This window comes from Furipterus horrens, unplaced genomic scaffold (genome assembly GCF_987537825.1).
Source record: "Furipterus horrens unplaced genomic scaffold, mFurHor1.1.pri manual_scaffold_10, whole genome shotgun sequence".
Classification (NCBI taxonomy): Eukaryota; Metazoa; Chordata; class Mammalia; order Chiroptera; family Furipteridae; genus Furipterus; species Furipterus horrens.
This window is the reverse complement of record NW_028327180.1, coordinates 40,783,929-40,796,297: the sequence shown is the minus strand read 5'-3', so window position 1 is coordinate 40,796,297 and position 12,369 is coordinate 40,783,929. Positions and strand designations below refer to the sequence as shown.

The following is a 12,369-nucleotide window of genomic DNA, read 5'->3' as shown; positions in this document are numbered from 1 at the left end:
GCAAGAGGCAACTGATTGATGTTTCTCTCCCTCTCTTTCTCCCTTCCCCTCTCTCTAGAATTAATAAAAGAAAAAAATTTAATAAAAATAAGCAAACAAACTGGGGAGTTCCTGAAGGAGATGGTGTCTATGTCTATATCACGAATGAGTGTTGACCACAGAAGAGAAGGTGGGAGGATTAAACCAGGCAGAACTCCAGAAGTGTGATGGAAGCATGGGATGTGCAAGGGACAGTGCCACTGTAATGGTCAGGTGGGGGATGGCCTGTTCGAAGGGACTCCAACCCTAGCCTAGAAGGGCATTGCAGAGTTTTAAGCGTGCATTTCACACCAGCGGTTGTGGGTGCTCTGCAAAAGCCAGACTTAAAGGGATGAGAGTAGGGGCTGAGAAGGAAAGTCTGAACTCTGATGATGGTGCCAGGTGTGGGCCAAGAAATTGCTGCTGGGAGTTATTAAAGGTGGATCTGCTTGGGTCTCACCTGGTGCTCCCACTCTTTATGTGGCTGCTTTCAGAGTTCAGACCCACATGGTGCCCTCTGTAACCTCTCTCTGCCCCCAGGTGAGCAGTGTGCCAGTTGCAGTGCAGAATTTTTCCTCCTTCACATGGGACCTCTCCCAGTTATACCTGGACCTGGCCACGTGGTCCTGTCCTGTCCCAGGGCCCACAAACAGCCGAGGCCTCCCGTAGTTGCCCTCCTATGTGCCTGCAGATCAGAAAGCCCTTCCTCTGCCATCCAGAGAGTTCGCTCTTCATCTAGTCCTTTCTTACCAGCCTGGCAGTCATTTTCTCTAGTGTCCTCTCCCCTTGCTCATCCTTTTCGTAAGATATTTGTTGAATCCCTGCAAGGTGCAAGTACTATTCTCACAGACATCAAAGGGGAACGAGGCAGTCTCCCATTTCCTATAGTTGACATTTTAGTAGGGGAGATAGACCATAAACCCATAAATACATAGTGTATCAGCTGGTGATCTCTGCTGTGAAGAGAAAGATCCCTGTGAGGCCAGTCCATGGTTTCTTCTAGGGAGTAGAGTGTGTGTTTAATGAAGTCTACAGCAGCAAGGCCCCCACCTCTCTGGTTGGAGGCTCTTAGAGACAAGGGGCAGAGATCCAGAGTGCATTAAGCAAAAATCAGTGTCTGTTGACATAGCTGAAAAGTCTTGGGGAGCGGGGGGTAGCTTTGGGCCTGCTGGTCCTTGGGCCTCCAGCAGTGGTATTTAGTTTCCTCCCCTGCTTCCCCTTGGATTGGTCCTAGTCCAGGGTCCCTTGTAATGACGGGCCCCTGCTGGCAGCCCCAGGGTTACCTCCCACCAGCTCAGCAGAGAGACAACTCCCCTTCCACAGTAACTCCTAACAAAATTCCTGGACCTGAGTCTCATTCACCATCAGCAGCCTGGCCTTATTCACATGTCACAGTATTCCCTGGGGTCAGGACTAGACTCCATCTGAAACTCGGAGGTTGGGGAGAGGTGGTTTTCTAAAGAAAATGGGTGGCCGGGGGATCTGGGCTAGCCAAAACCCTGGCTTCCTGTATACCCCACTACCTTGCTGCTGGCCAGGAATGGAACACAGAAGTGAGACTGGGGTGTACAGAGCAGCACCAGAAGGTTTCTGGGATTCCCCATGGTAGACATGTGTGAATAAGCTGCTGCCATCCCCAGCGTCCCTCCAGCATTCCTTTGCTGTCATTTCCATCCTGGTTTGTTGGGCAGCCACTACACACTGTACCAGGAAATGGCTGCTTAGGGAAGCATGGAGGCCTTGATGGTGATCCTTCCACCCTCCTTTCTTTAGAACTTTGGTCTCTTGCATGTCATTCACCCATGTTTACCGTGGGCTGTGCACAGTGAGGACTGTTGCAGAGAATCTGACTCAGGTATGGTGCAGCTTCAGTGAGCACAGCAGAGGGAATGGTCATCAGTGGGCCATTTCCCCAAGCTTGAGACTGGTGTTTGTCCTGCCTCTCCAAGGAGGGGGACTTTTGGGGAATGGGTGTGGAATGGGGTGTGTTTGATTGTCTCAGTCTTCTCCCTTTTCCTCCTCAAACCTTGTCTCACCCTGTTTTTATTGTGGGTGATCACTGACCTCCAAATTGGTCTCCCCGTATTGCCCACTTTCCTACACTCTTCTCTTTCTAAGCTGAAACCAACCACCAAGCCTTCCCAAATTCTCAGCACGGCCGCCATCCACCCCTGGGCTCCATGCCTTCACACCTGCCACTCTCCCTATCAGGCTGTTCTCCTTGAGACTTCAGCACAGCAGCCTCTTCTCAGGGACATTTTCCTGACTCAACCAGACACTCTTACCAGCTCCCCCGACATGACCACTCCTGTGAACTGTGAACCATGTCTCCCTCCTGCACAGCAGTCCTGCTGGAGCAATGCTGTGTGAACGTAAATTCCTGGCTAATCTGAGCCTCCCAGACTGGTGGCTCTGTGACAGCAGGACTGTGCAGGTGACCTGCAAATTCATGACTGCCCTGGCTTCCTATCCATCTCTGCACTTGAATGCTGAAGGAGGCCCTGGGCACACCCCACAGGGCTCATGAGCACACCCAGAGCCACCACACCCCTGCCTGAGAGGGCAAGCGGCCTCCTCCACCGGTAAAGGCAGCCCTCACTTACAGTCCCCTGGCTGGCGGCAGAGGCTTCCTGGGCTGCCCCTGAACAGGAGACAAATGGTGCTGCCTGAGAACAGCGGGCAGCACAGCCCTGGTCCCGTCAAGTGACAGGACATCTCAGGGTTTTTTCCTTCAGCCATGCAAGATGGGCTCTCAGACTTATGCAACTCCATAAATTCTCTTTTGTTAATGGCTGCTCACTTAGAGAACCAGGTGGACTGTGGGTTCTCCAAAGAGCATGAGCCATGTGGGAAGAAGTTACAAACTGGTTGCCCCCTGGCCTCAACTGACCTGCACATTTGAAAAAAATAAAAATAGAAAACCTAAACTTGTCTCCAGCATTTGAATTCAGGAGATGCCACATAAAGTCCTGACTTCCCTGCGCCAAATTTTTCAAAGCCGCAGTTGGTGTGGAATAGCTGCCATCTCCCAACGCCTTGCATGCTCCCCGCCGCTCTCCCTCAATCAGTGGCATGGCTTGTCCTGAGTCTTAAAGCCTTTTTATTGGTATATAATAAGCACACTTATCCTACTATTAAGTGTCGCATTGCCACAAACAACCCCCCGTATCTCCATGTCACAAAACTTTTCTAAGTGATTTGATGTTCTTTGGAATTACTAGTTTTATATTGGGTTTGTTTTTTGTTTTTAACTTATTACAAAAAATTTAGTTTCGTTTACTGAATGAAGTAGTGTTGGGGGGAAAAACACTAATTTTTCTTTTTACAGAAAAGCCTGCCATTGCTCCGCCTGTCTTTGTGTTTCAGAAGGATAAAGGACAAAAGGTAAGGGGCTGGTACGTTCTCTACTCACATTTGTTTTCTCCCAGGGATCTCTCCCTAGGTCACATGGCCAAGGATGCTTCTGCCCTTTAAGCTTTCATACTGAGCTTGGAGGAAAAAGGGCTAGTGGCTTCAGGTTACCTTGGCAAGAAGTTGGGATAGGTGTGTGTGGAAAGGGTTCAGAGACCCTACTTTTAAAAATGGTGGTAGAAAGCTTTTCTTCTCATTCCAGATTATTTGATTTAGAAATACGGCCATACATGAGGAAAACCAGTAGCAGAGAAAAGAGTAAGAGGAAAAAGATAGAAGGAAGGCGAGGAGGGAGAGGAGGAGGGACAGGGAGGGAGAGAAAAGCTGAGTGAGAGAGCAATTGGTGGTTAAGGGGAAAAAATAGGGCCTTTAATTAAAGATTTTAAGGGACTTTTGGCCCCAGCTAACTTGGAATAAATGCATTTAGAATAATTATTAGTTGGTTTGCATCGTATATATATTATCCTTCTTTGTGGGGATGCTCTCCATTGTTGGAAATACGTTGCCTTATTCATAGTGATGAGCTGGCAGCCTGTCAAAGGCCTGATTGGTGCTCAGTCACATTCCAGCTGTCGAGTATTGTTTATCTTGAAGTCACAGGTTTTATATCCCTCTCTGACATATCAGTGTGGAAGGTTGCGGTTGTGTCCAAACTTAGCTGATGTTCTGTGGTGATGCCTCCCAAGCTTGTATGAGGACTCCCTCCCTCTTTGTCAAAAAAAAAAAAAAATGGGTGATCCCTCCCCACCCATGACCCAGGCAAGACAGCAGGTAATTTAACGCCCATAGCAAGATTTCAGAGTGACCAAGTGTGTTGTGAAATCCATTTGCAATCTTGTTGATAAAGAAAAGCATTTGAGAATTGGGTCAGGACTGGGGATCCACGGGCCATGTGCTCTGTTGGATCCCCAGTCTAGCAGCAGGGTGGCCAGCTCTGAGGTGGGAGGCTGCTGGTCTGGCAATTTGGGGCTCCTGGCAGTCCAGCTACTACTTGTAGACTTTGTCCCTTGGTCTGAAAAGAAAGGCCAGACTTTTCTTTCTGTGCAGCCCAGTTTTTCTGGAAAATGTTCAAATGTTATGCCAGGAAGAGAACTCGTGTGTGGAGGGGACAGGAAGGAGAGGGGGTTGCCCTAAACCCCCCACACACACCCTCTCTCACTGAGCAGAGCCTCCTGTATGGGCAGGGGCTTATCTACTAGACTTGTTCTTCTCACATTAAACATTCCCATCGTTAATTCTCTGCTGAAGAAGGAATCACAAAACCTGAGGAAATGTTCTTCCCTCTTTTTGTTGTTGTTGTTTTCCAGGTGATATTTTAAAGATACATCAGCCTCTGCTGTCTCCTCTCCTCAGGGCCCTAACACGTACATATGGCTTAGTTACCTGTGATTTTAATCATCCTTCCTTCGGAAAAGGATCAGTCACTGAAGGGCTCATGTGTTTCCTTCTAGCTTTTTAGAAATTGATGTATTCCATTTCTCTTTCAGATGTAAAAGTCATTTCTCAGGTTTTCCATTAAATCAAGGTTTTCTAGAATTTTGAGTTTTATTATGATCATCTTTTGAATCACTTTTAGCTTAAAACAGGGGTCAGCAAACTAACGACCAGCACCACCGCCTGTTTTTGTAGTTTTTTTTGGTCCATCCCCTTCACTGTAGTTGAGGCTGATTTCACATTGTAACAGCAGAGTGAAGTAATTAGGACCCAGGCCCTATAGGCCTCCGAAGTCAAAAATATCGAGTATCTAGCCCTTTACAGAAAAAGTTTGCCAACCTGGATTTAAAATGAGCAATAGAAATGAATACTATTGTAACAATATAATCAATAAAATATATTATAAAAAAAAAATGAATAATTCTTTAAACCTAGGGACTTTTGGACAACCAACAGGATGAACAACTAAAATATCATATTTGTTTGGCTCAATTTAAAATGCTTTTAAAATTACTAATTTCTTTTTCAGTACTGTTTCCATAGTTGAGGTGGTTCTGTTGAAGTGGTTCTGTTGCTTTGGGGTTTTTTTCTTTGTTATGAAATTATTGGGGTGACATTGGTTACTAAAATTATAAAGGTTTCAGGCATACAATTCTATAATACATGATCTGTGTATTGTATTGTGTGTGCACCCTCCCCCAAGTCAAGTCTCCTTCTAACACCATTTATCCCCACTTTACCATCTTCTACTTCCCCCCACCCCCTTTCCCTCTGGTTCTGTTGCTTTGTAATTCAGAGGATACCTCAACCTTCATAAAGTTGATGCAAATTATGTAAATGGTGACACTGAACCAGAAAAGTGGCTAGGAAGATCTCATCCTCATCTTAAAATGTGCAAATGCAGTTCTTATCAAAATACTGACTCCAGGCCAACTCTAATGGACTTCTAAAAATAATTGATCTCCAGGTCCTCAGAGTTCAGCTCTCCACTTCTGTCACAAGATCACCAGAAGGGTGTGGGAAATCTCTGAGTTTAACAGCATAAGCTGGAGGAGCCTTTGTGCCTGTCCTTCGGGGCTGCTTTCTGGGTTCTCAGGTAGATAGGGGCCAAATGGACACAGACTCTCCCTTTCTTTCTCTGTTGCTGCAAGCTCAAGAGTAAGGCAGAAAGTAACTAACTCAGCTAGCTTTGTTTCCCCTTGACTTCCCATTTCAAGGGAGGTGGAAGGGCAGACCCTCAAGGAGCAGCCACAATACTTCTGACAAAAGTGAGAGTTTGAGAATCTTCCAGTTCCATTCTCTCTGCCCACTTCCTTCTCACACTGCAGAAGCAAAGCTGGGAAAAAAAGCTGTTGGAGCTGGTTTTTTCTGAGTGAACTTTTCCCCCTCTTATTCTCTTCAGTATTTTATTTTGAACATTTCTAATTCTCAGAAAAGTTAGAAGAATGGTACATGAGGACACTAGGGCATTCTTCACTCGGCTTCACTGTTAGCAGCGTGTCATTAATGCTGGAGGCACACGGCTGTAATCTGTGCCCATCCGACTTCCACTGGTGTCTCCTAGCAATAGGGTTGTTCCTGTCCATGGCCCCAGTGCCATTGTCACCCCTAAGAAAATGATCATTAATTCAGAAGCCTTCTCCAGTGTATAAATTGTCCTAATTGTCACCAAAATGTCCCTTATAGCTATTTTTTGATCCACTTCTTGATCCACAAAGGTCAAGTAGTCCCATTGTCACTGGGACCATTAACTTCCTTGTCAGTAAATGGTCTCTATAAACCACCCAGTGGTATGTGCTTCAAAGAGCCCCTGTCCCCACCACTCGCCTTCAGAGAGAGCATACTGCAGACCCAGCTAGTGTTGCTGAATCATGATTGAGATAAAAGATTTAAAATACAATAAAAAAAAAACCCTAAGCTGCCAGCCTAAGTGTTTTTGCTTTTGCTTGGTGGTGAGGCACTAGACATTTACTGTCTGTCCCATTGACGATCTGTGGTGTTAGTGGCCTGCTGTTGGCGTCACAGGTCGAGTTGTCAAATCTTCCTATTGTCCCGTGTTAGAGAAGCTTTCCACAGCCTGAACAGCAGTCCTAACGCACAGCAATTGTCTTTACTTCTTTCCATGTCTCCAGGCTTCCTCAAGGTGGCGCTCCTCATGAAATGCTTATATTTGCGCGCATTTGTGTTTGTAAAGCAAAAACAAAGCCTTTTTATTAACTGCCTTGAGTGGAGGCAGTTTTTTTTAACGTGAAAAGAATTTGAGTCTTCTGTAGGTTGTCTTATTATTTGTGATGATTAAATGTTTCTTCCAGTTCGTTTATCTTCCAAACATTTGTTAACCTGAAGGGGGGAAGGCTTTGAGGTTGTACTGGCAGAATGATGCCCATTTGGTAAAAAGACAGAAAACAGTTGCAGAAATGCTTATGAGCAGAAAGCCCAGTGTTGCTGAAAACGCTGTATAGTATGTTTAGACCTAATTTTGAAGCTTATTGTTAGTATAACAAGTACATCCTGTTGCACGTTTTTGTTTTGGTTTCTTGTTACTTTTGTCAGCCACATATATTTTATGATATATGATCTAGGGTCTGGATCTGATGTCTCGTTTTAAGAAACGTTGAAAAACTACATGCCCTACCTTTGTTCTTTAGAGCTTTTCTTGTCCAGCAGAAACACTCAGACCCAAGGAGAAAATGCTGGAATAGCATTTGTATTTCTATTTTGTACTCCAATTTAGACTTCATTTTGAGTCCACCATGCCATGAGAGCGTTTTATATTCTAAATTCAAGGGATTAAAAAAAATCCAGGTGGTTCAAATGAGAGAGATAGGCAGTTTCTCACAGAGCTCTTGGTTTAATTTTCTCTTGTTAGGTGTTAAATCTCTAGCATCGAACTAGTGCACCAACCAGCCATGGTGCCCTCACAGGTTGGAGGAACAGCTTGGGAAGGAAGGCCTTTGTGTCTGTGGGCCTCCCCTAGACAGGGAGAGTGGGGTTCCATGGCTATTTAGATGTATACCTGAGTTAACATTGCATTGCTATTGCTGTCCTAAGAATGTTTGAAAGCTCTCTTAAATCTTCTTTATATATAGTTCCTTTAATTCGACAAGCTCACATGTTAAGAGATAGCCGCGCACCCTATCTAAAGAGGTCTCAGTCACTTCACACTCAGAAGAAACGCAGCAGTGTCTGGGGAGGCTGGGTAGCCCCGTTGTCATTTAGTTCACAAAGTGAGAGAAATGGCTTCATGTTGTGGGCAATGCCAAGCAGAATCAGAACCCCTCCTTTCTAGAACGCCAGCTTTATAACCCATTTCTCAAGAAAAGAGTCTTGGCCACAGAGCTCTCAGCCCACAGAAGCCCCCCACCCCCCAGAAGCCCAAGAACCAGCTCAGCGAATGCCAGGGTGCTGTGCTTTCTAGGACAAAGACTTCTGGAGCCAGCTTTCTCTTATCCTGGCTACTTTCCAAATAAGCTTCTGCCCAAAGCATTTGGGCTTAGCCTGGGGACATTCCAGGCCAAGGGTGCCCCCTCTTCCACCTAAACCCCCACCCTTTCACTAATACAAAACCAGTTCTCTGAGTCTGTGCCAGCTCGTTTGGTCACTCCTCACCTGTACTCACTGAGGTGAGAAAGCTCTTCCTTCATCTCAGGTTTAAGCAGAACAATGTAAAAGGTGCTCAAAGAACTAGAGTGAGATGCAGAAGCATTTGGCCCTGGATGCCCCATTCTGCATCTGTGTGGTGTCCCAAGCCTGCTTCCCCACCTCTTCTAGCAGACAGATGGTGCTGAGGGAATTCCCTCATCAGTATCTCTGAAGAGATGTGTTATTAACGTGTAACCATCCCTGTTCCCATCTGATAGAGGCACTGCCCCCCTTTTAGTCACCAGGCATGCTCTTCCTCACTCGTGGCCCATAAGCAGTGTAGCTTCATGCCAGGCCTCCTTGTACTTCCGAAAACGGAAGTCCAGACTTCCTGCACACCTTAAAGTGCCTGCCCAGTCTAACACTGTTCCGGCTTTCTTGGCCCATTCTCCTGGGCAGGAACTGCTGAGTTCAAGCCATCTCTAGCCCTTCGATCCCCACCCCCATCCCCTGCCCCATGTTGCAGCCTTTATTTACATTGAAAGAAAATTGTCTTTTTTGCTCCCAGTCCTCTGCAGAGCAAAAAGACTTGTCGGATTCGGGAGAGGAGCCTCGGGGGGAGGCTGAGGCTCCCGACCATGGCACAGGTCACCCCGAGTCAGCTGGCGAGCATGCTCTAGAGCCTCCTGCCCCCGCTAGCGCTTCAGCCAGCACTCCTGAAGCCCAGCTTCCTCCTTTTCCACGAGAACTGGCAGGGGTAAGTCCACCTCCACCCAGCATTCCATGGCCCAGTGGTCCCAACCCAGATCAGCCCTGTCCCTCTGGATCCCTCAGATTTAGACTCTAGATTATAAGCAGCTGGTAACTGAAAAGATGACTGAGATCTCTGTAACTCTCTTTAATTTGTGCTGCCAAAAAGTCAGGGAAAATTAGGTCCCCTTTACATGGAGACGTTTCTAGATGGGGAAATACCCATAGCAAAAAGCCAGTCCTATTTCCTGAAAGAGACACAAGGGTCTAAAGAGGAACTAAGTAGTGGGTAGAACCTTTCAAATCAAATTCGACTCCTCCATTTTTTTCTTTCTCTTCTCCCTGAATCTGGGCCTTCAAGTTCAGTGTCTTAGCAACGCAAATTCTGGCTTCCTTAATCTGTAGGAAGACGAGATATCCAACAGATTGCTTTGCAAGACTGGTTGTGTCTGGATTGGTGAGGCTGTGAGCTGCTTGTCTTCAATCAAAGCAGGAAGAAGAGAAGACTCTTCTTTGAATCCAGAAGGAGCCCCTGAGCCCTTTATCTTTGTATTAAGGAGGCCTTTGAAAATTATAGGTGGAGAAGATTGTGAACTCTCTAGAACAAGAAATGTCTTGCGAGTTTGGAGTTTGATAAGTTGGGAAAGGTAAAGATCATCGTACATTCAGGACTGAAAACTCCATAGGACCTCATGACAGAGTCCCCCAATGTCATGACAGAGAAAAATGACTTTTAACAAGGAAAGAGAGGATCCCACTCTGCCATACAGAATGCCAGGCAGCCTTCCAGGGCACCACAACCCCAGACCTTTAGCAATTCCTGTATCACATTACTAGTACCCTGTGTTCTTAAGGGAACCATTAAAATTCAGTCACAGGCACCAAAACCTGTGACTACACAGAAGAAGTCATGTTCAGCTAAGGTGAGATTAGAGTAATATTTTAACACTTTGGAGGAATCTGTGTGTGATAGGTAAAGAAAAAAGTTTTTACCATGGTTGGGGAGTGGCAGGAAGGCAGTTGTTTGTGGCATAGAAGTGGGTTTGGGGTTGTGTACTCAGAAGCTCAATAAAGATTCCAGCCAGGGGTCACTTAGGCCAGAATGTTCTGGCATCAGATTCCTCGCACGAGAGCAGACAGCAGTAATTAGGTAGTGATCGATTTTTTGGTTCAGGGCAGAGTAGCTCCTGAAACCTCCTCCTGAGTTGGGTATTGTTAGTTATTGTCTTCAGTCTTCATACACACAGGACATCGTGTTCTCGGTGTCCTGAGAACAGATGACTGTCACGTGGATTTGTCCAAGAGGCTCTGAAGCCTTCTGCTGCTGCCTAATTTGAAAAGCACAACTTAAAGAGATATCAGCTGGGAAGGCTGACAGTTTTCACCTGAGATCAGCAGGTGGCCAGATCAGAGCCATTGTGTCATGGCAGCTACTCTTCCAAAGATGTGTGGGCTATTTGGGCCCCTCTCATTTCTAGCGCCCACTTTTTAAGACTGGTGGGTCCCCGGCCCCTAAGAGGCTGGTGCAGGAAGTGTCCTGGGGGGACCTTACCTTCCATCTGTGGCCAGTCCAAATGTTGAGGGTCCCTGAGACACTCCCTTCCATTCTTGTAGATTTGGGGTTGGAGGCTCTAATTCTGAGAAGTTCAGGTGGTCCCCAGACTGGCAAATGCAAGATCAGATGTTCTGGCAGGGAACCTTAGGATGGACTGTGAAGTCACCATGGGAGGTAGCCAGGACTTGGGGGAGCGGTTTATGAATGGAGCAGCACAGCACCAAAGGCCATGCAGCCGACATACACACGTGCGTTGTTTCAGCTTCGGTAACTGTGAGAACCCTCAATTCCATTTGAAGTACCAGCAGTGCCGCCTCCATCACATCCTTTGGGGACAACTCTGAGGGCTTAGCCAGGGCTTGCTCCATGGGGCTGTCAGCAGGGAAAACCCTGGCAGGTTGCTAATGGCTCCTGTCAGCTGGCTTTCCCCAGTGACCGGGCATGTTCAAGCAAAGTACACTTTGGTTCTTAGGTCATTGAAAGCATAAATCAAGGCAGAGGAACCTGATCCCAGCATCTCAGGCTGAGATTTTCCCTTGGTTGACTCATTGCTTTTGCATGAGAACAAATGTGGATCTTGTTCTGCACCACATCGCAGTTCAGGAAACTGTGCACATGTTACTCAGCAGGTCTCATCCGTCATATTCAGTCTCTTCACTGTGCTGCGATCCCTCGGAACTATGAAGCCCAAGCCCTTCATGGTAAATAGTGGCTCTCTGAATTGTGAAAAAGGGCCCTGATCATCTTTCAGTCTCATCAGCACTCTAGCCATGGAAGACCCAGTACCTGAGAAAAATCTGTATATCAGACTTCCTGGCTCTGAGCAGGCAGTTTGAAAAAAACCAAGCCACATTCAGATTCAGTTCTGTGATCTGGAGGAAGCGAGCAGCTTCATGCTTACTCCAAGCCTGGCTGAAGCCTGCTGGACTGAAGCTCCAAGCCAAGGCACTGATAAGCCTAAACTATGTTTATGAGACCCACCAGGAAGCTTAGATAGATTCTGGAACAAGTTCCATGGCTGGACAGCTTCCCTCATCTTCCAGCTCCTGCACAGGGTTGACTTTTGTTCTACCCCCATCCTACTTCAAGTCTTTGGAGGTCACTTCTGTTTTTCTTTTTTCAGTGTGCCTTTTTGGTAAGCGTTTCTGAGCTGCTTGCCTCAGTCACAGAATAAATAGCATCGAATTGGCCCATAGTTAATATGAAGACAAGTACACAATCAGCAGGCCCTGCTCTTAACTGATTTTTATCCCATAGCCCAGCAGTCCCTAACCTTTTTGGCATCAGGGACCAGGTTTTCCACAGACTGGGGGGCCGGGGACAGATAGGAGGTGAAGCTCAGGTGAGCTTCCCTTGTGACCTGTTCCTGACAGGCCATGGACTGGTATTGGTCCGTGGCCCGGGGGTTGGGGACCCCTGCCATAGCTAGTCAGGCTTTCTAACTGGTCAGTCCAGACCAGGGTCTCTGAGGCCCCGGCAGGCCAAATGGTATCCAGTGCTTTCTGACTTGATCTTGGAAAGCAGCACCCTTCCTGCCTGCATACTACCTGTGTGCCCATGTCATTGTCAGCTTCTGAGACATAGTCACCTGTCCCATTCCCTTCCCTGGACTGGCACCT

General features: G+C 46.8%; 1 protein-coding gene across 11 annotated transcripts in view; it reads left to right on the top strand.

The window, feature by feature from the left end:
• Nucleotides 1-12,369, top strand: part of RANBP3 (RAN binding protein 3) — a 52,921-nt gene that overhangs the window by 14,368 nt on the left and 26,184 nt on the right. For 8 of the 11 annotated variants that reach the window (XR_016513544.1, XM_090289470.1, XM_090289469.1 and 5 more), the window contains exons 2-3: nt 3,347-3,402; nt 9,014-9,202. Coding sequence is in view for 10 of the 11 variants with exons in the window: in XM_090289470.1 (XP_090145596.1) it covers nt 3,347-3,402; nt 9,014-9,202 (245 nt within the window). In the remaining variant the exon portion in view is untranslated. The remainder of the gene's footprint in view (nt 1-3,346; nt 3,403-9,013; nt 9,203-12,369) is intronic. The other 3 variants (XM_090289473.1, XM_090289472.1, XM_090289471.1) reach the window with 1 other exon arrangement.